The 21302-nt window shown below is 43.1% G+C and overlaps 1 protein-coding gene across 7 annotated transcripts in view; it reads left to right on the forward strand.

Moving 5' to 3' along the window:
- The window catches only part of SBNO2 (strawberry notch homolog 2), a 170943-nt gene that overhangs the window by 113884 nt on the left and 35757 nt on the right, over positions 1–21302 (forward strand). For all 7 annotated transcript variants that reach the window (XM_068108571.2, XM_068108611.2, XM_068108581.2 and 4 more), the window contains 4 exons: positions 3039–3172; positions 3761–3851; positions 10763–10939; positions 12908–13043. In XM_068108571.2, the coding sequence (XP_067964672.2) occupies positions 3039–3172; positions 3761–3851; positions 10763–10939; positions 12908–13043 (538 nt within the window). The remainder of the gene's footprint in view (positions 1–3038; positions 3173–3760; positions 3852–10762; positions 10940–12907; positions 13044–21302) is intronic.

Here is a 21302-nt window from a genome sequence, read left to right on the forward strand (position 1 = left end):
TGTGCTTTGCCATCCTTTGTGCTTTGAATATTTCCCTATTGATTCTTCTTTTTTTTGCAATTGTTTTTATGTTTTGCTATGCATTATGTTTTGCACTCTGTCAAAGCGTCTTTGGGCTTCCTGAAAAGTGCTATAAAAAATAAATGCATTATTATTATTATTATTATTATTATTGATGATTGAGATATCAGTACCCAGCGATTTTGGCCGAAACGCAGAAATCAAGAAAATGACCAAATACCAGGACCTCAAAAATGAGGTCAAGAGATCTTGGAAGCTGAAGAGCATCAAATTGTACCGGTGATAATTGCAGCAACAGGAATGATGAAGAAGAAACTCACTGAGATGTTATAAACCATACCTGGGAATATTACCACAAATGAACTACAACTGGAAGCAATCCAGGGTTCGGTGACGATCCTGAAAAGAGAACTTGGAACAAAACTCTGAAAAAGATGAACATCTTGGTCCATGAACCGTGATCCTTTACTGAAGAGGAGATGGATACTTTGGGTCCTGGGAAGACTCCGTTCCACCTCCTGAAATCAGTTGATGTAGCAAGAAAAATGTAGATTTATAGCTCTCTTTCTTCTTCGTCTTCTTTCATATGCAGCACATCGCAAGTAGCATCATTTGCTGTGGGAGCAGCTGCACCACTAATGCAGTGCCCCTTGTAGGTTAAAGCAGGTATTTGGAATTTGCCCATGGTGCCGGCAATAGCTCGGCTATTATTCATGATGGGCACCGTGTGATCTCTAACGGCCACCAAAGAATGCTGGCACATGGGATGTTATAATGCTGTCGTGCACACCATCGATGTCTCGCCCTCCTCCGAAACACAAGGATGACAGTTTATAGCTGGGTCAGGATTTGAACCCAGGCTAAACACCTCAGAGGCGAGTGCACATACCTATCTATATTATAATAGCCGTAGATGATTCTGTCTGTCTGTCTGTCTGTTGGGCGTCTGTCCGGGGTGTGGCTTACTCGGTTTGCAGAGTAGCTCCACCCATAGCTCCACCCATTCTGGGAGTGGCTTCATATAATTATAAACAAAAAATATCCACCATTTTATTAACTCGCATAGCTTTGAGGCCTGTTTTGTAGGCCCGTGGTGTCTTGCTCTCTCTCCCAGTTTTATTTCAAATCAAATTCGATATATCATTTCATTTTTCACAGTCGCTAACATAGTTTTAGACTCGGTTGAAAAAAAACGGGAAGAAAATCCGATGAAAGTTGCCGTTTATAGAACGAAATGAATTCTCAAAGGCCTGTAACTTCAAGTTCAAGGCCATTGAGTCTCTCTCACGCCTTTATCTCCAATCTAACTCACCATATGATTTCATTTTTATCGATGGTTTTAGACTCGGTGTCAGCAATAATTGAGAACATTCCACACATGCGGGAAAATGCAGAGATATATTTTTAAAAATCGCGTCATGGTGTATCATACACCGCCCAACATGACACCGACAGCAACGTGTCGATATATATTAAAAATTCGCTTTTGCTTTTCCGTTAAGATATATTACTTTTTCGTTTGATGACAGTCGTCACAAAAACGTCAACAATGATGCCGACATATATTTCTTCGTTTTTATTTCATTCAACATTATTAGCCGGAAGTAAAATATGTTTCAGGAAATTACCGAGAGATATTTCTTCGTTTTTTTTAATTAGTTATGTGCGCACACACTTTAAATAGGTTTATTTGAAATCTTTAATTTTCCACAATATAATTTACTTGCCATTTATCATTTGATGATTACGACACAAATTCCTCTTGAGGATCGTGACAATTCATGCGCTGCGTGGAAACTTCTATTTCCAAAATGAATGAGACGATCGATGAAGAACGCAGACTTGAACAGGATGTAGCAAGAAAGCGAATGAGACGGGCGAACGAGTCCATCGACGAACGTCAATGCAAACTTGCGGGGTCACCCGTGGGAATCCCACTGGCATGGATGTGTGTGACATTTCGACATATTGAGTTAGATGCTGCACATTCATTTTTACAAAATGGTTACTGGCAAGTCATCAGATCCAGAAATGGTGTAATGAACACAATTTATTTACGTGCAAGCACGAAAGCAAGATGGGCCGATTTCCGATTCGGACGGGCCGACGGGCGAGACGGGCCGATTTGGAGCAAGAAAAAGAACGAGACGGGGGAAAAACGAGAGAAACGAGACGGGGAAAGCCGATTGGAGAGGCGAGTGAAGAGCGATTGCCTCTCCTCCTCCAAGAGTGAAGAGCGATTTCCTCTCTCCAATCGCGCCTCACACTCCTCTCCAATCGCGCCTCACACTCCTCTCCAATCGCGCCTCACACTCCCCTCCAATCGCGCCTCACTCGCCTCTCCAATCGCGCCTCACTCTCCTCTCCAATCGCGCCTCACACTCCTCTCCAATCGCGCCTCACACTCCTCTCCAATCGCGCCTCACACTCCTCTCCAATCGTGCCACACAACTCTCCAATCGCGCATCACACTCCTCTCCAATCGTGCCTCACACTCCTCTCCAATCGCGCCTCACACTCCTCTCCAATCGCACCTCACACTCCTCTCCAATCGCACCTCACACTCCCCTCCAATCGCTCCTCACTCTCCTCTCCAATCGCTCCTCACTCGCCTCTCCAATCGCTCTTCACTCGCCTCTCCAATCGGCTTTCCCCGTCTCGTTTCTCTCGTTTTTCTCCCGTCTCATTCTTTTTCTTGCTCCAAATCGGCCCGTCTCGCCGTCGGCCCGTCGGAATCAGAAATCGGCCCGTCTTGCTTTCGTGCTTGCGCGTAAATAAATTGTGTTCATTACACCATTTCTGGATCTGATGACTTGCCAGTAACCATTTTGTAAAAATGAATGTGCAGCATCTAACTCAATATGTCGAAATGTCACACACATCCATGCCCGTGGGATTCCCACGGGTGACCCCGCTAGTAGGTTATAATGCATGCCCAAATTATGGCTTTGTTACCTGTACTATGATGCTGAACACCACATCACAATTTAATATGACATCATTTTTTCCTTCCCAAGCGACACGAGGTTGTTCTTCCTGGTGGGGAGCGTGGCGGGTTCCTCATCGGGGATGGTGCAGGTGTTGGGAAAGGCCGAACTGCAGCTGCTATCATCTTCGAGAACTTTTTGCGTGGTCGGCGTAAGGCTCTGTGGTAGGTAGTTATTGTTCCCTTACCCTCTCATTATTTCCTTCCTTCACCCTTTACCTTTCAAAGCCTGGTGTTGGCTTAGCGGTTCGGGTGCCGGTTTGGGATCCTAGGATCCTCGGTTCGAATCCCGGTCGATCGCTGAAATAACGCCAGGGGGGTTGACTCAGCCTCTCATCCTTCTGAGGTCAGCAAATTGAGTACCAGCTCAACTGGTAGTTCCCTGTGCGTCGCAAGAGGCGACTAACAGGGTTGGCGGCAGGAAGGGCATCCGGCCATAAAACATTGCTTCAAAAAGGGGACCACGGTGCCTGAAAAAGGCCAACCCCTGCTCTGTGGGGAAAAATGGCATCTAAAGGTGGTACTAAAGGTGGTACCCTTTACCTTTCAGCACAACTTTTTGATATTTGCTTCCCTGCACATCAGTGAAACAAATAAAAGCAAAATAAAATACATTTTTCAAAGGTTGGGACATGATCTTAGCATGCTCACTGATGACGCAAGCCACATGTATTCAAAATGGCTTGTGTTACATGACTATTGACTACTTTAGCGATTTCAAGACTGAGATTTGAAACCCCATCCTTCTTTCAGGCTTAGTGTATCCAACGATCTTCTCTACGATGCTGAGAGGGATCTGAGAGATGTGGGGGCAGCTCATATTCCCATCTTCAGCCTCAGCAAGGTTGGACAAATAAATTCTGAAATGATATTGTTACTCGAAAAAAATTTTAAGTTTATGTTGAGAGTTATTGGTTAGAAATGCTAGAATTACCCTGTTCTTGTATTTACTTGGGGCTTTCAAAAAGTTATACGAGTGAGGTACTTTAAATTGTCCAGGAAATATCATTTTATAACCTTCGCCACTGAAGGTGGACAGAGGTTATGTTTTCATCCCTGTCTGTCTGTCTGTGAGCAGGATATCTCAGAGTTGTGGATTGATTTGGACGAAATTTGGTGGACAGGTTGAGTCTGTGACGAAGAAGAATTGATTCGATTTTGGTGAAGATCTGGTTTCGGATACGAGAATTATATTGAGCGACTCTTCACCATTGAGTGATAGGGTCAAAACGATATATAGCACCATATGTCAAAAGGTTGTGGACTAGTTATGACAAAACTAGGTGGATGAGTTGGTTAGGCCACAACAACAAGCCAATTCGATTTTGGTTCAGGTCCGAATCCACATCTGGACTATCATTGGGAAACAAAACACAAACTTTTCAGCCTCGCAGAGGCTGAACCGACGCCTTAGTGGAATCCTAAGTTCCCTCCAACTTTGTTCATACTGGACCAAATGTATTGATATAAAGACGTTTTTATATGTTTTCTAACATAGCAAATACATTGGAAACACCAATCCTGTTTTTCTGACAGTTGATGCAGAAGACAGGAATAAAATTCGGTTAGAATTGGAGAAGCATATTGATCTGCTGAAACCCGAAACTGATAAATTGGTCAATATCACCACAGGTTGCACTGCACATAGAGAAGTGAATGTTGACAATGCATTGGATATAGGCGAGTGTATGGCTACAACTACTGGAAAAGCCTTCCAGATAGATTTCAGAAACCACTTAAACATGAAGTTGTCCCCGCGGCTACAATGAAAAAGAGTATCAAAGGAGGAGAAAAGAATGTATACGATATGGAAAAGCTCTGTGGGCGTAAGCTTGTCCTGTAAACAGAAAAGAGAAATAGAATTGGTAAAAACGTCCTCCAAACGGTGATGACAGAATTTACATCTCCCTGTCTGACAACATGGACCAACTTATATCCACTCATCCCAACTCTCTCTTCCTCATATGTGGTGACTTCAACTGTCATCATGCCAGCTGGCTGGGTGTGGGTACAGCTGACTCCGCACGTGAAAAAGCCGAATGCCTCAACTCTGTGTTTGCCTCAAAATCTTGTATCCCAAACACATCTCTCTCTGTACCCACCTTATCCAGTCGAACCCAGCTGCTCCTGGAATCTGTGTCCTTCTCTCCTGACAAGTTGGAGAAGTTTCTGTCAATCCTCGACTCTGATTCTGCAACTGGACCATACGGCATCAGCACACGGGTCCTAAAATCCTGCTCTGTCGTTCTATCTCACCCTCTCTCTGTTCTCTTCACCCTCTCTTTTGCTCAAGGTCATCTGCCATCTGCTTGGAAATCAGCCAACATCACCGCTTTCCACAAAAAATGTGCAAAAACATCCTTGCAACTACAGACCAATCAGCAAGATCATGGAATCAATCATCGCATCTGACATCAAATCCTTCCTTTTCTCCAATGGCTTGATCTCGGATCACCAATTTCGATTCAGACCAGGTCATTCTCCTCTGGACATCCTGCTTCTTCTGTCTCAACAACGGATGGAGGTCCTCAATGCCAAACAGGAAATCAGAGCTGTCTCCCTTGACATATCACGTGCCTTCGATATGGTCTGGCGGATGGAGGTCCTCAATGCCAAACAGGAAATCAGAGCTGTCTCCCTTGACATATCACGTGCCTTCGATATGGTCTGGCACTGTTTTGCTCTGCTCTGGCACTCTCTGGCACTGTTTTGCTCTGGCACTGTTTTGCTTTGCATCTGAGCTCTGCTCACCAAACTCTCCTCCTATGGTATCCATGGAAATCTCCACGCATGGCTTGTGGACTTCCTCTCTGGTCGTAGTCAACGTGTGCCCCTGAATGGATTTCTCTCATCTTCCCTTCCTTTTCAGGCTGGAGTTGGAGTTTCATGCAGACCTGGACAAAATCCCAGACTGGTCAAACAAGTGGAACATGTCTTTCAATCCTGGCACATCTCACACTCTCACTATGCCTCTCCGAAAAGACCGACTGGACAAGCCTCCCATCTACTTTCTCAACAATCCTCTCCAAGAAGTTCTGTCAATCAAGCTTTTGGGTCTCACTATCTGCCATGATCTTTCCTGGAAAAAACACATTTCCAAGCTGGCCTCGAAAGCCAGTCGCCGACTGGGCATCCTCCGTTGTGCGAAGTCCTTCCTTGGCACACCTGCGCTCCTCACCACCTACAAGGCTTTCATCCGCAGCTCAATGGAATACTGTTCTCCCCTCTGGGCCGGTGCTCCTGCCTCACACCTAGCTCGTCTTCACACTGTTGAAACCATAGCTTTCAGGATCATTGGAATCTCCCGTGATGAAGCTAACTTCGAGGGCCTTTCACTCACTCACCGCGGGCAGGTTGGTGGTCTTTCTGTCTTCTACCGACTCCTCTCTGGCCTAGCTCCCCCAGCTCTGTCTGTGCTTTGTCCCCCTAATATTCCTACAGGTCGCACAAGATCTGCCAGCAACCCTCTTCTGGTGAAACTGCCAAAATCAAGACTCTCTGCTCACCTTCACTCTTTCATTCCTCTTTTTTCCCCGCCTTTGGAACAAACTCCCTCACTCTCTTCAATCCCGCTCCTCCCTCCAGGTCTTTAAAACAGCTGTTCACCACCATCTCTTATCTTCCCCCATCCAAAACCTTGATCTTTTCTACCCCTGTTAATTCACCCCAGATCCACTTTTTTGAAATACCAACTTCTTTACTGGAAGTCCTAGCAGTGTCCATGTGTTTTTTTTTTACCTCTCCCAACCCCACTCCCCACACCTTTCCCACGCCTCCGTCCCCCAAGCCCACTCCCTCCCACAGATATCCTGTTGTCCCTGTTCTCTGCTGGTGTACTTGTGTGCTTCCCTCTCTCCCCCCATCTTGTCTCCCACTCCCTTTATTATGTTTTATGTGTGCATTTGTTTGTTTTTTTGTGATTAATGTTGGCTCTTACAATTGCCTCGATCTTGTATACAAAAAAAAGTGTTTTAGTATGAATTGGCACTTATGCCTTCATCTTTGTTTGGAGACTATGGGCAACTTCGGAAGTCATCAAAGGCACCATTGCTGCATAAGCTTTCCATAGTGGATGCCAACTGCAATCAACGAGAAGTGAATACATATGATTGAAATGAAATGATATAAAATGTTTCATGGCCAACATGTGGTACATAGCAGATTTATGCGGGCAGTCGAAGATCTACATGCAGAATTATATGTTGGCTTTGACAAGTAAGATGATCAATCGCCAAAGACAAATGAACGCAACAGACGTACAGGAGAAAGTCTTCCCGGATTACTCTCTCACATTGGGCGTGGAATTACCTCCAAGAGATGCAATCGGGAGAAACACGAGTAACAAGAAACAATTGACCAAGTTGTTGTGTGGCAATGGTAGCTCAACTAGCTACCCCTTTGGAAAAGGCAAAACATCTGCGATCAAGATAATGATGAAACATGATCTAAATTTAGACTGCATTGGAAACCCAGAGGCAGACAAAGAGGAAGTCATCGATGCTGGCCGTCATTTGCTAAGCGTGCTCTGCGGCTCCACAAAAAGTGACATTACTCTTGATGAACTTCGGCACCAAATATTTATCCAGAGAAAGGACAGCCCGAAGATTTGGATGTTGCCACCAACTGAACCAGCTGTAGTACCTAGGCGCTCATTTCCAATGCTCTTTGTGGAAATCTGCTGAGGACCAAGATCCACCTGACCTTGATATAACAAACTATGGATGGCAAATTGTTGGTGGCACGCCTCAACCAATTGTGGGAGTATCAGAAATGGCACCGATGGGAATTCTCAAAGTTGCTGCATGTGGATTTTCTTCTGACAAGGCCTGTTCTCGAAATTCTTGCACCTGTAAAAGCAAGCGGTGTGTCTTGTACATCATACCGTAAGTGCATGGCACAAGACACACATCACAATCCCAATATGAGTCATAACGAGCAAGACGATGATGATGTGAGCGATGATGGCAGCGATGTTGATGAAACAGAACTGATGTAAACTGAAGATTCAAGTGCACTTATTGAATATAAACATAGGGGCAATACCCCCGGCGCTCACCTCGTAGAATAAACAGTATACTGCACCGACTAAGGGTATTTTAAACCAATTTCAATGTTTGCTAGAAGACAGGGCAGCATGTAGAGTCATACAAACATAATCTTAAGACTTTAAACAAACAAACAAAAAATACCTATTTTGGGGGCAACCCTCCCTCCCCTAACCCCATATACCTCCAAAGACTCCAATGTTTCTAATGCCTTGAACAAACATTGGTAAATCATGCGTGATTAAGGTTGTTGTCAAGTTTCATCCAAATTGCGTGTGTAGTTTCTGAGAAGAAAGCAAATACCTATTTTGGGGGGAAACCCCTCACCATAAACCCCCAAAGGGGCAGATTCTTTTTTAATGCTGTGAACAAACTTTGGTACATCATGGGTGGTGAAGGTTGTGGTCAAGTTTCATCAAAATTGTGTTTGTAGTTTCAGAGAAAAGAGCAAACACCTATTTTGGGGGGTCAAACCTGGACCCACTTTGACCCCCCCGTCAACCCCCATAGACTTTGATTTTCTTAATGCCGTAAACAAACTTCGGTACATCACGGGTGGTAAAGGTTGTGTTCAAGTTTCATCGAAATAGTGTGTGTAGTTTCAGAGGAAAAAGTTAATTCCTATTTTGGGGGGTCAAACCTGGATCCACTTTGACCCCCGGTAAACCCCCTTAAACCCCGATTTTTTTTTTTTTGCCTGGAATACCGTGAACAAACTTTAGTCACAACACAAAAAATATCATTTGTGCCAAATTTGGTCGCAATCCCATCAGCGGTTTCGAAGGAGAAGTTTCAAGTGTTTACGGACTGACGGACGGACGGACGACGTACCATCGCATAGGCTCCCCTGAACTTTGTTCCAGGTGAGCTAAAAAATCATTCCATGGAATGGTAACTTTATAAACATTTGAATTTAAGGATCATACATAAATGCAAGAAAGAAATAATTAATTTGCATATTTTCTTCAAAAAGATACAATCAGACATCCTTGAAACTCAAAATTGTTTCCAATGCAGTTGCTGTGTCAGAAAACATATCAAAACATCTTTACATCATTCAAATTGGTCCATTATTAACAAAGTTATTGGGAAGTTAGGATTTCACTAAGGCGTCGGTCTCACAACATTTAGTTTTTAGTCTTTTAGTTTTTTAGTTACTCCCGCCAGGGAGTAATGCATTCACTCGTGTCCGTGTGTGTGTGTGTGTGTGTGTGTGTGTGTGTGTGTGTGTGTGTGTGTGTGTGTGTGTGTGTGTGTGTGTGTGTGTGTGTGTGTGTGTGTGTTCGTGTGTTTATGAACAAGATATCTGGAAAAGTTCTGATGGATTTGGATGGAAGTTGGTGGGACGATTGCCCTTGGGATAAGAAAGAATTGATTAGTTTTTGGTGAAGCTCAGGATATTATTCCCGATCCAGGAATTTTTTGAAGGATTTTTTTATCATTGGAAGATAAGGCTCATTTTTTTAAACATTATCTTCTATATATTCTATATTTAACATTGTGTTATGAAAATACTTTTCATGTTTGTTGTAAATGTAGTTTAAACTCGTGGTTATGCGTTAGAGCGGTGTATTTTTTTAGCAGCGTCGTCTTCAATGTCATTTTTTTTTTTCTAATTAAAACATATTGTGTCATTTTAGAACCACCAAAGTGTGTATTAGGTTTCCCCGTTTCATAAAATGTATCATTTGATACGTATAATGCTTCAAAACGTTTTTTTTTCTTTTTCTTTTACCTCAGAAGAGATATCAATATTTAGCTCAACGAATGTCATTCGCGGTGTCAGTATTCGATGAACTTATAAAGACTTAGTTCCAGATTTGTCAATGGCTGAGGTATATTAACAAACGAATAAAGCAGATTTGGCAAAATTCCAACTTTTTTTTAAAAGATCGCATATTCACCCAGGGTTGTGAGAGCCTGAAGAAGAAGATACCTCGCATGGGCTTCCCAGACCAAATAAATAATTCTGGTTCTGGCTCTGCGATTTTCAGCTTTATTAACTTTTTAACGTTTAACGATTTTCAGGCCAGGGAGTAACGCATTCGATCGTGTCCGTCCGTGTGTGTGTGTTCGTGTGTTCGTGTGTTTGTGAACAAGATATCTGGAAAAGTTCCAAACGGATTTGGATGAAAGTTGGTGGGATGATTGCCCTTGGGATAAGGAAGAATTTGGTGAAGCTCAGGATATTATTCCGGATCCAGGAATTTTTTTGGGAAATTTTTTTGAGAAAGATTTTTTCTGTTTTACTGCATTAAAGCTTTTATTCTTATTCTTAAATGATGTTTTTCTCCTCTAATTCCGAGATATATCAAAATTAATTCTGACAGTTAGGGCCTACTTTCTTTTTCATTTATTGTTTTGGGGAGAGGGGATGTTAAACAAAACGTACTAAACCCACGGCGGGAGTATGCGCTCTACTGAGTGCCGTTCTAGTTTAACATTTAGTTTTTTACATTTAAAAAACTTGCCCCAAAAATGCCAAAATGGCACCCTATTAAATTTCATTCAGGACATACTTGTGAACAAATATATGAAAAGATTTGCTTGTTATACCCCATTTTTACGTTTTGGTTCATTTTTCCTTGTTCACTTCTCGACTTAAACAATACAACATTAACTTTTGTTGCTTGTTATTTTGTTGTTTTTATTTGCCAATAAAATATATAACGGAGATTTCCCGTACCTGATCTGTATCAAATCCCCATAGTTTCGCTACACGGAAAGACCCCAGGCGGAAGGTGTGCTCTTCCTCACATACGCAGCACTCATTGGAGAGAGCCAGCAAGGGACTGCATCGGTACTTGGGAACACCCAAGCCATTATTCCTCCTCGTACACGCTTGGAGCAGCTGCTGCAATGGTGTGGCCTATACTTTGATGGTGTTGTATCCTTCTCCAGACATTAGGTCTTAAACACATACATGCCCGACAAATTGACTGATTTCCATTTTTTTTGGCTCCATCCATACATGCTGATATTATTTTATTCCCTCAGCCACCTAAGGTGGATGGAGGTTATGTTTTCACCCCCGTCTGTTTGTCTGTCTGTTTGTGAAGAAGGTATCTCATAAAAGTTGTTGACGGATTTGGACTAAATTTGGCGGAGGGGTAGGGTATATGACACGGACAAAATGATTAGATTTTGGTGAAGATCCGGATCCGGATCCAGCTAGTAAAAAATTTCAAGTGATTCTTCACCATTGAGAGATAGGGCCAAAAATGATACATAGCACGATATCTCAAATAGTTTTTTTTTTTTTTTTTTTTTTTTTTTTTTTTTGTATACTGAATCGAGGCTCATGAAAGAGCTGACATTTACTTCACAAACAAATCAACCAGACAAACAAAATATATCAAAAGAGGGAGCGGAAGACAAGAGAATGGGAAGCACGCGAACACTTGAGAGCACACAACATTTAAGAGCAGGGAGATGTGTGGGAGGGAGAGGGCTTGGGGGGTGGAGGCGTGGGAAGGGGGGGGGGGGGGGGTGGGAGAAGTATAAAACACAAGGATACCAAGGACTTCCAGGACAGAAGTTGGTATTTCAAAAAGTGAAATTATCGGGGATAGAAAAGATCAAGGTTTTGGATGGGGGAAGATAAGAGATGGTGGTGAACAGCTGTTTTAAAGACCTGGAGGGAGGAGTGGGATTGAAGAGAGTGAGGGAGTTTGTTCCAGAGGCGAGAGAAAAGAGGAATGAAGGAGTGAAGGTGAGCAGAGAGTCTTGATTTTGGCAGTTTAACCATAAGACGGATTTGGACGTTAGACGATTTGGACGGAGTTATGGACGGATTTTGGACGAAACTTGGTGGACAGGTTGGTTGAGTGACAGGGACGATTTGATTCGATTTTGGTGAAGATCTGAATATGGATTCGGATATGAGAATTATTTAATTTTAAATGATTCTTCACCATTGGGAGATAGGGCCAAAACCGACATATAGCAGGATATCTCAAATAATTATGGACGGATTTGGACGAAACTTGGTGGACACGTTGGGTGAGTGACAAGACCGAATACATACGACTTTGGTGAAAATCTGAATATGGATTCGGATATGAGAATTATTTAATTTTTGAAGTGATTCTTTAACTTTGAGAGATAGGGCCAAAACCGACATATAGCAGGATATCTCAAATAGTTATGGACGGATTTGGATGAAACTTGGTCGACAAGTTGGGTGAGTGACAAGAACGATTTGATTCGATTTTGGTGAAGATCTGAATATGGATTCGGATATGAGAATTATTTAATTTTAAGTGATTCTTCACCATTGGGAGATAGGGCCAAAACCGACATATAGCAGGATATCTCAAATAGTTATTGACGGATTTGGACGAAACTTGGTGGACACGTTGGGTGAGTGACAAGACCGAATACATTCGATTTTGGTGAAGATCTGAATATGGATTCGGATATGAGAATTATTTAATTTTTGAAGTGATTCTTCACCATTGAGAGACTGGGCGAAAAGCGATATATAACATGAATGAATGAATGAATGATATATAACATGATATTAAAAAAAGTTATGGACGAGTTTTGACAAAATTTGGTGGACGAGTTGGTTAGGTGACAAGGACAAGTCGATTAGATTTTGGTATTTCCGTTGCAGACACTGGAGCGACCCTCAGGATTCACACATGGTGGTCGTACAGCACTTTGTAGTTAAAGCCTGTTTGATTACATTGAGCAGCAGCATCAACACACGGGTATCTTATACCAATTTGTATTTCTTGCTGAGAGAGTGTGCCAGAAGTAATGTCAACCTCCCTCGAAAAGGAATTGCCTCAAAACTGAATTGGAGATGAGAATATTCACAGTTTTGTTTTCTTTGACTGCCTCTCACAAGCTTGTGTTGGATGAATGCCATAAAGCAAAGAACCTGAGGCCTACTGGCTCGGCACGTCCGAGCAAGACAGGCTGTGCGGTGCTCAAGTTGCAAGAAAAACTACCAGGTGCCCGTGTACTCTATGCCAGTGCCACTGGTAAGTTGAGCTTTACTAGCAAAAAGGCCACCCTGACAACAACAACAACAACAACAACAAAAAGCCCACCCTTACATAAGGGACAATTTCTCCCAGCACTATGTGCAGATCAATTCCCCTAGTATGGGTGTATTTTATTATGACTTCTGATACCCACTCCCACTGGGAGCCTCAAATAAACTATACATATTGGCATAAAGAGAACGGGCATCCTCCCCATACCCTGAACCCATGTGACAATGAACTTTATTTTACTGCCTAAAACATTCTCGTACACGCCACCCCTCCCCTCCTCACTTGGCTTAGACTCACCTTAATTTTTCAATTTATATAGTCATGGCTGATGCACTCACTCTCTATACCCCCAATATAACCTGCATTGTCTTTCAGAATCATAAATAGCCTTGACGAAAATTTTCATTTGGCAAAAAAAATGGTTCCAATATCTGAAGTTAAAATGATTTTGCTTTCGTGTCATTTTTGGTGTGAAAGAAAGTGATGATGAAAATGGCTTAAGGGGTAAGGAGATCAATTAAGTGATTAAGGTAGTTATTTCATAATGAATGTTGGAATAAGTGACCAAGTAATTAATTACTCCAATTAGCACTGTCACTATCGATTGTGTTGACAGACCCTTGTGTTCCCACCACCATGCTGTATTTTTCCTCCATTTTATGTGCTTTCCATCTCCTCTAGCTCCCTTCCTTCTTTATTTCGTGGCCATGTGTTTTTGGGCAACGGCAGCCAAGCGGGTGGGACTTTTAGCATGTGGCATCACCGAGACCGATGATCCATGAGGTGAGGTCACATGGCAGGACGAGCGGCCATGCGGAAGCGATTGTGATGTCGCGCACAAAGCGAATACAAGCCAAAGCACGCTTGTGCTGTGCCAGTCTGGACGCAGTAGAGAACGAGGGTTGGAGTGCGTCATTCGAGTTTGTGAGTCGGCGCCAGTCGGGGATGAAGGTCTGTGTTGGAGTCAGTGAGCAGTATCACCGTCAGCGGTCCAGGTTTCGTCAGATAGGTGTGGATAATCACACTGCCCCGGACCAGCCTGCCTTAAGCCACGCCACCCTACATCGCCTTGGGCTGAGGGAAGGCCTACCCCCGCCTCTACATCCTATCTTCCTTTCTTTTCCCTTTTGTGTCCTGTGTTATTTTATATGAGTCTGCGTATTTAAGAATTTATCCTAAGATAGACGTTGAGTCTATATTTGTTTAGAACATGCAGTACCGTCGAGTTTGTCTCTTCCTCCATCCCACTCCTAATTCAAATTGCATTGCACTAGGGCATGCCCGTACTATATATATATCTAAAAGTATATCCCCCCCCCCCCTCTATTTACATGCAATGGTTTGGTCCAAAGCTAACGGCTTGCGAGTACGGTGACAATCCCCCCCCTCTATTTACATGAAATGGTTTGGTCCAAAGCTAACGGCTAGCGGAGTTTGGTAAAGAAATCGCCATAGCGTGCACAAATGCGCAGGAAAGCGAAAGAATCGCAAATTAGTTTTAATTAGTTTTAAAACATAGTTTAACGCCAACATAGCGGCAACATAGTTTGCCAACGTGAAATAAATGAATACGCTCTCAAATGTGCCAAAAAAAAAAAAAAACGCTACCCGTACGCTCTACCCCGCCCGTACGCCCGTAAACAAAAAAAACAACGCTCTTCGCTTCCGCCCTTCGCTCTGACTGAATTGGGAGAAATAATGCGCATAAGAAATCGAGAAATTATTATTTTCTCCGGAAGAAATCGAATTACGTACCGTAATGGCGCACGCGCTGGGCTCAGCATCAGCTCGCTCTCACATCGGCCACGCCTACGCAATAACGCGTTCTGTGATTGGATGCCGGAAGTGCAGTCCTCACTGTCCGGAAGGTCGTATATCGCAGTTACGATGAATCGCAAATTAGTTTTTATTAGTTTTAAAACATAGTTTAACGGCAACATAGTTTGCAAACGTGAAATAAATGAATACGCTCTCAAATGTGCCATCCGAGGCAGAGTGTGTCCGCCACGTTCGGCACACGCGATAGCTCGCTGCTCTCTGATTGGTTGAATCGTTTTTTGGACATAGCTCGGTAAGTAATTGTCCGATTAATATGAAACCTTGAAAAGGCACATCCTCGGGTCCCCAGCAATATACCTGGCAAGTTTCAAGTATATCGGACCGGTAGTTGTCGAGAAACAGCGGTCACAGACATACAAACAAACAAACAAACGTACAAACAAACATACACACAGAGATTACTGGAATTATAGATAGATAATTGTGTCTCCATCCCTTTTAAAACCAGAAAGTATCCCAAAATGCAAAAGCCTGTCTGCGTCCGCTTTGCACTCAAACTGAACTTGACCAAAACAACAGCTGAAAAAAATGTTAAATTTATCAACATTCCTGTAATGAAGGTTTGTTCAAATTTTGATGACAAAAGGTCGAATGGTAAAAACATTATGGCCTGGACAGACATACAAACAGAAAGACAGACTAACTGACTGAAACAAACAAGTGGCCATTGACCGGCATTTGCAAAATCAATCGCTGCTATCTTGACCTTTAGACCTCAAAAACAATAAGCTTCTAGCTTTTGATTGGTGAACCCAATATGCAAATTCTGTTCAAATTTCAAGTCAATCAGATGAAAATAGTTCTGACCTTTCACCTTTTCGCGTCAACCAATAGGCTCCACTGACTCAATATGCAAACCGTTTTCAAATTTCAAGTCAATCGGATGGAAATTTCCAATTTTATTTGACCTTTCCACTCAATTATTTATGTCTTCTCTTCATTGTCATAATAAGGTTTGTTGATGACAAAAGCTCAAATTTGTGCCACTGACAATCTCTCAAATAGCGTATTTACCATGTTTCCTACCGACCCGCTTTTTATGTCCTCCAACTTGCCACGTATGTTTATTTACTTCTCATAGAATGTGAATTACATGTCCATACACATGTGAAATAGTTATTTTAAAATCCTGTACATTCACACTATTCAGCCTTGAAAAATCGGGAGAAAACCAAAAGCTTTTTTTTTTTAATTTACTTTATTATTTATTTTTACTTCTAATATTTATCACGAGTACAGTTGGACCCTGCTATTCGTGGGGGGCTACGTTCCTGGAAAATCAGTGAACAGCGAAACCCATGAATAGCGGGGCATTGTTTCAATAGAAAAGGGGGGGGGGGGGGATAAATTCCCGAGTCACGAAAATCCACGAATAGAGAGGACCAAACCGCGAATGGCGAGGCAAAAACCGCGAATAGTGACGCAAATCCCTACAATGCCGACGATAATCAGTTAAGGTCGATGAAAGTCCTGGAAATGGCGAGACAAAACGCGCGAATGGCAGAAATAATCCGCGAAGGTCGATGAAAATCCCGTGAATGTATGCCGCGGCATTGTTTTAATACATTATAGGTTCCCGGCGGTTCCTGATTCATAGAGGAAAATTTTTGAAGTTTAAAATGTTTTCGACCGCAAATGCACATGACTACAGTTTCACTAAAAATGATTACAAATAAAAAAAATGACACCAGGTACGGTACCATTTCCAATTTATTGTAGGAATGCACTTACAGTTTATTAAAAGTGCTTTACCGTACCGTGAAAGAAAAAAAAACAAAAACACCATCATGTTTAAAATTGTTATTTTACAAACACACGCAACTTTCAAATGATGATGATGGTGATGAATTAAAATCCCAAGAATTTTGAATGCGACCCAAATGGTGGTGCAGCAAAATCGTGCAATAAGGGAGAGCAAGGAGAGGTAGGAGAAGGTGAAGACGCTGGTGAGAATGATGGTGAGGACGCTGGTGAGAATGATGGTGAGGACGCTGGTGAGAATGCTGGTGAGGACGCTGGTGAGAATGATGGTGAGGATGCTGGTGAGAATGCTGATGAGAATGATGGTGAGGACGCTGGTGAGAATGATGGTGGGGACGCTGGTGAGAATGATGGTGAGGACGCTGGTGAGAATGCTGGTGTGGATGCTGAGAGGGTGGCAGGAGAGGGTGCTGGTGATCTTTAGGTGGATGGAGCAGGGCTTAAGAAATGGGTGATGGGGAGCTACCTGACACATTGCCCATCATTTCGATGCAGCGCTTTGTACGGGAGCAGCGCATCACCCAAGGTCTTCTTGAACTTGAGGTACCTCTCCACGAGTGGGTCAGCACTTTTCCAACTCGTCGACAAGCTCCCGCATGCCATGCAGCAACTCGCCCAGGAACTGCTCTGCGAGTTTGGACCTCGGCACCTCTACCTCATTACTGCCCGCCTCATCCTCCTCGAAAACCTTTGGAATGGCGTCCAACTCGTCCTCTGAGTGGGTTTAGGGAATGGTTCAGCATCATGGTTTTCAGCATGAAGTCCCTCATCTGTCTGTTTCCTCGATCCATATTCTGAGAGTCTTCTCCATCCTTTCCATGTGGACATTCTGGACAAGGGTGACCACCTTCGTATTCGATACAGTGCTCACTGAAACTTTGTCACGAATCGCCTTTTCTTTCTTCCGTATGTAGCGAATGGTGGATTCGTGGATGCCATAATTCCTGCCAACAGAAACCACACTCTCTCCTCTCGAAAGCTGGTCGAGCAGCTCCACTTTCTGGCCCAGGCTCATCACCTTCTCCTGCCTCTTGGTAGTCGACACATCTCCGGCACTGGTCTTGCGCTTGGGAGCCATGATTGAACGATGAGCAGAGCGAGAGTCAAAAACACAGGTCAAAGCAACGGGACGAGAAGGATGATCGAGACCCAAGACACAGTCTGTTTATGTAGGAATGTGAGCATTGTGGGTATCTGCAGGAACCCATTGTTTGTGGGGGATGTTATCGGATAATGCCGTATCGAGCGTATCTGCTAATTTCAATAATATATTTAATGAATCGTTTGTATTCTATAATTTGCGGAGGATGACTTAGTTTAGTCACTGATGGAACATCCCCCGAGGCGTTTTCATTGTGTAACATCTCTGATGATGCCTTACTGTAAATTGCAAATTGTAATCGATTTATTGAAGCGTTTGCATTGTATAATTCACGGGAGTTGACTTGTTTACACATCTGGTGGGATATCCCACGAAGGTCGCTTATAGTGCAGCTAAAATTTGCACCTGTGAAAGCCATGACAACGCAAATGATACAGCAGTGAATGTACGGTACTGTACTGTACTGTACTGTATTGTACTGTATAAGCAGTTTATGCTTACGGCTTTTATAAGATGGTTTTTTTGCGTACCGCCACCTGCTTTTTTCATGGCTGGTAAAAGATGGGTTTTATAAATGTATCAAGCTAGCGCCTTGTGAAATTTTTTTTTGCGCAATTGAAAAACAGTGAATTTGCGGCACATGGCTGCGAATAAGGGGGGGAAAAAACCCCGCAAGTTTGCAGAGCACTGCAGCGATAAGAAAAAAAACTGCGTATTTGCAGGACATGGCCGCACAAAGAAAAAAAAAACCCTGCAAATTTGTGGGACATGGCTGTGAATAGGGGGGAAAAAACACGATTTCGTGGAACACAGCCGTGAAAAGAAAATAAACCACAAATTTGTGGGACATGGCCGCGAATAGGGAAAAATAAAACCGCGATTTCGTGAAACACAGCCGCGAAAACAAAAAAAACCGCGAATTTGCGGGACATGGCCATGAATAGGGGTGAAAGAATTCCGCGAATTCGCGGAACACAGCCGCGAAAAGAAAAAAAAGTGCGAATTTGTGGGACATGGCCGCGAGTAGGAAGGGGCGCGATTTTGCGGAACAACGCCGTGAAAAGAAAAAAAAACGAATTTGAGGGACATTTTCCACGAATAGAGAAACATGTCGCATTTTATCAACCACGAATACGTGAAATTCCGCTAATAGGGGAACCGTGAATAGTGAGGTCTGACTATTTTCTTTCCTCTGCATGAGTTGTAATCAAAACGTGCATTTCTTTCATGATAGACACTGCGTTGTTACATTTTAAAATGTATTTTACTCAGCAGTCCTCTTGATTGTACGAAACATTTATTTGGGGTGGTGTATAGTAGACCGCTGCTTTAATTGCTCCTGGAAAAAAACAAAACATTGCAGTAGCTCATTTCCTCTGCATGGGTTGTAATCAAAACAGATCTTTCTTTCCTCAAAACGTACCTGTATTTCACGATAGAAGACGCGTTGCTCAGTCTTCAAATGTACACCTGAAGCCTAAGGCATGAAGCCTGAGATCTATAAGTAGCAACCAAAATGGCGATAGTCAGATGACAATTGTGGGTGGAATCAGGCCAGCTATCCAACCAATAGGTGAAAAGGGAGAAACAGATATCTGGCTAATTAATATATAGATTTCTCGAGTCCTTATTTTTTGACACTGTTGTTTTTCTCAGAATCATCAGTCCAAGATCATGTTTTGTTTGTTGTTGTTGTTTTTGTTGTTGTTGTTTTGAAGAAATGGCTTAGACTAGTGCGTAGTGAGCCATGATGTATAATTTCGCCACATTTCCTGTGCAGTCGGTACTGGTTAGTAATTAGTCGGACCGCATTTGGCCTCATTATTTGAGGTTTTGCCTCGCATTCGGCCTCATTCTGAGCACTTTATATGACTAGCAATTTTGCCTTTTGTGTTCTATCTATTGTCACCTAACTAGCAATATATCCTGGAGATTCTGGAGAGGGCCGGGGGACTGAGAGAGCAGAAATAGCAATGTTGGAGACCAGACGGTAGAAAACGGAGACCACCGGTCTGCTTGTGACGTGAAAGCAACAGACCTTGTGCTTCGGCCTCACCATAGGAGATCCTAATAATTTTGAGAGCTTTAGATTCCACATAATCCAGGAGAGACTGAGGTGATGCTGTTATCGGAACACAGGTTGGTACTCCGTTGAATACTGCCTTGTAGACCAAGGCCTGTAGAGTGTAAAGACTTGGATCGGCAAAGGATTCCCAGGCTGCAGCTAGTTCTTAAACCCAGCTTTGCTATGTGGTTACCCCAGGAAATCTTGTGGTTGATGGTGTGGTTTAAAAATTCAAGAGATGGAACTTCTTCCATTGTATGACCAAGGGAATTGATGAGTGGGTTTTCAATGCCACAGGCAGAGAGCCTGGCAAAAAAAACCCAGGACGCCACAATGTCTTGAATTCCTGATGTGTCCACAGAGATGGTGCTGTCCTCTGCTTTAGGATTGGGGGCGTCCAACCATTGTTGAAAGAGGAGCAGAAAATGTCCTGACGTGAGCAACTAGGACAGAATCCAAAATGATGGTCAAAGATCAGACATTTTGTTTTTGTTTGCAAACTACCATGCAGAGGGGAGGCAATCGAAAGAGATCGACAGACTGAGGAGGGCAGATCAAGGGGGAGCAAGAACGGCGGAGCAGGAATTTAGAACATGGGCACTGATGCCATAGCCGAAGCAAGATTCCCTCATTCTCTTCCAACAAACTCCCTCACTCTCTTCAATCCCACTCATCCCCCCAGGTCTTTAAAACAGCTGTTTACCACCATCTCTTATCTCCCCCCCCCATCCAAAACCTTGATCTTTTCTACCCCTGTTAATTCACCCCAGATCCACTTTTCTGAAATTCCGACTTCTTTCCTGGAAATTCTAGCAGTGTCCATGTGTTTTATACCTCTCCCACGCCCCACCCGCCTTCCCACGACTCCTCCCCCCAAGCCCTCTCCCTCCCACAGATCTCCCGATGTCCCTGCTCTCAAATGTTGTACTTGTGTGCTTCCCTCTCTCTCCCCATCTTGTCTCCCGCTCCCTTTATCTCGTCTTATGTGTCCGTTTGTTTTTTGTTGTTTTTTTTGTCATTAATTGTTAGCTCTTACACGAATCTCGATCTTCTATACAAAAAAAAAAAAGCCAGGCAGAAGCACCTAAGTTATCTATCAGAACACAGGTTGTTGGTTTTAGTTTTGTCCCACACAACATTGTCACATGACCAGGAATCGAGTCATCCCTCGGGTCATGTGTGAGCCACACCCTGTAGGACATCACACTCCTTCAGCATGTAGGATGTAGGACATAGTATGTAGGACATGTAGGATGTAGGACATCACACGTACCGTACCTTTGCACATGGAGCCGATAGAACAACTGATGATGGTGCAAATTATTCGGAACATGATGGGAAGCGAAACGAGACACATGGACATCAGATCACAGTGTAACACTTTACGACAAAAAATAAACATCTTACTTAATGCTGTAAAATTAAAAACAAAATCAAGTGACGATAGAACAAAGCATATTAAACCTTAAACCTTAAA

The sequence above is a fragment of the Myxine glutinosa genome, chromosome 1 (genome assembly GCF_964187855.1).
Source record: "Myxine glutinosa chromosome 1, kmMyxGlut1.1, whole genome shotgun sequence".
NCBI classification, from domain to species: Eukaryota; Metazoa; Chordata; class Myxini; order Myxiniformes; family Myxinidae; genus Myxine; species Myxine glutinosa.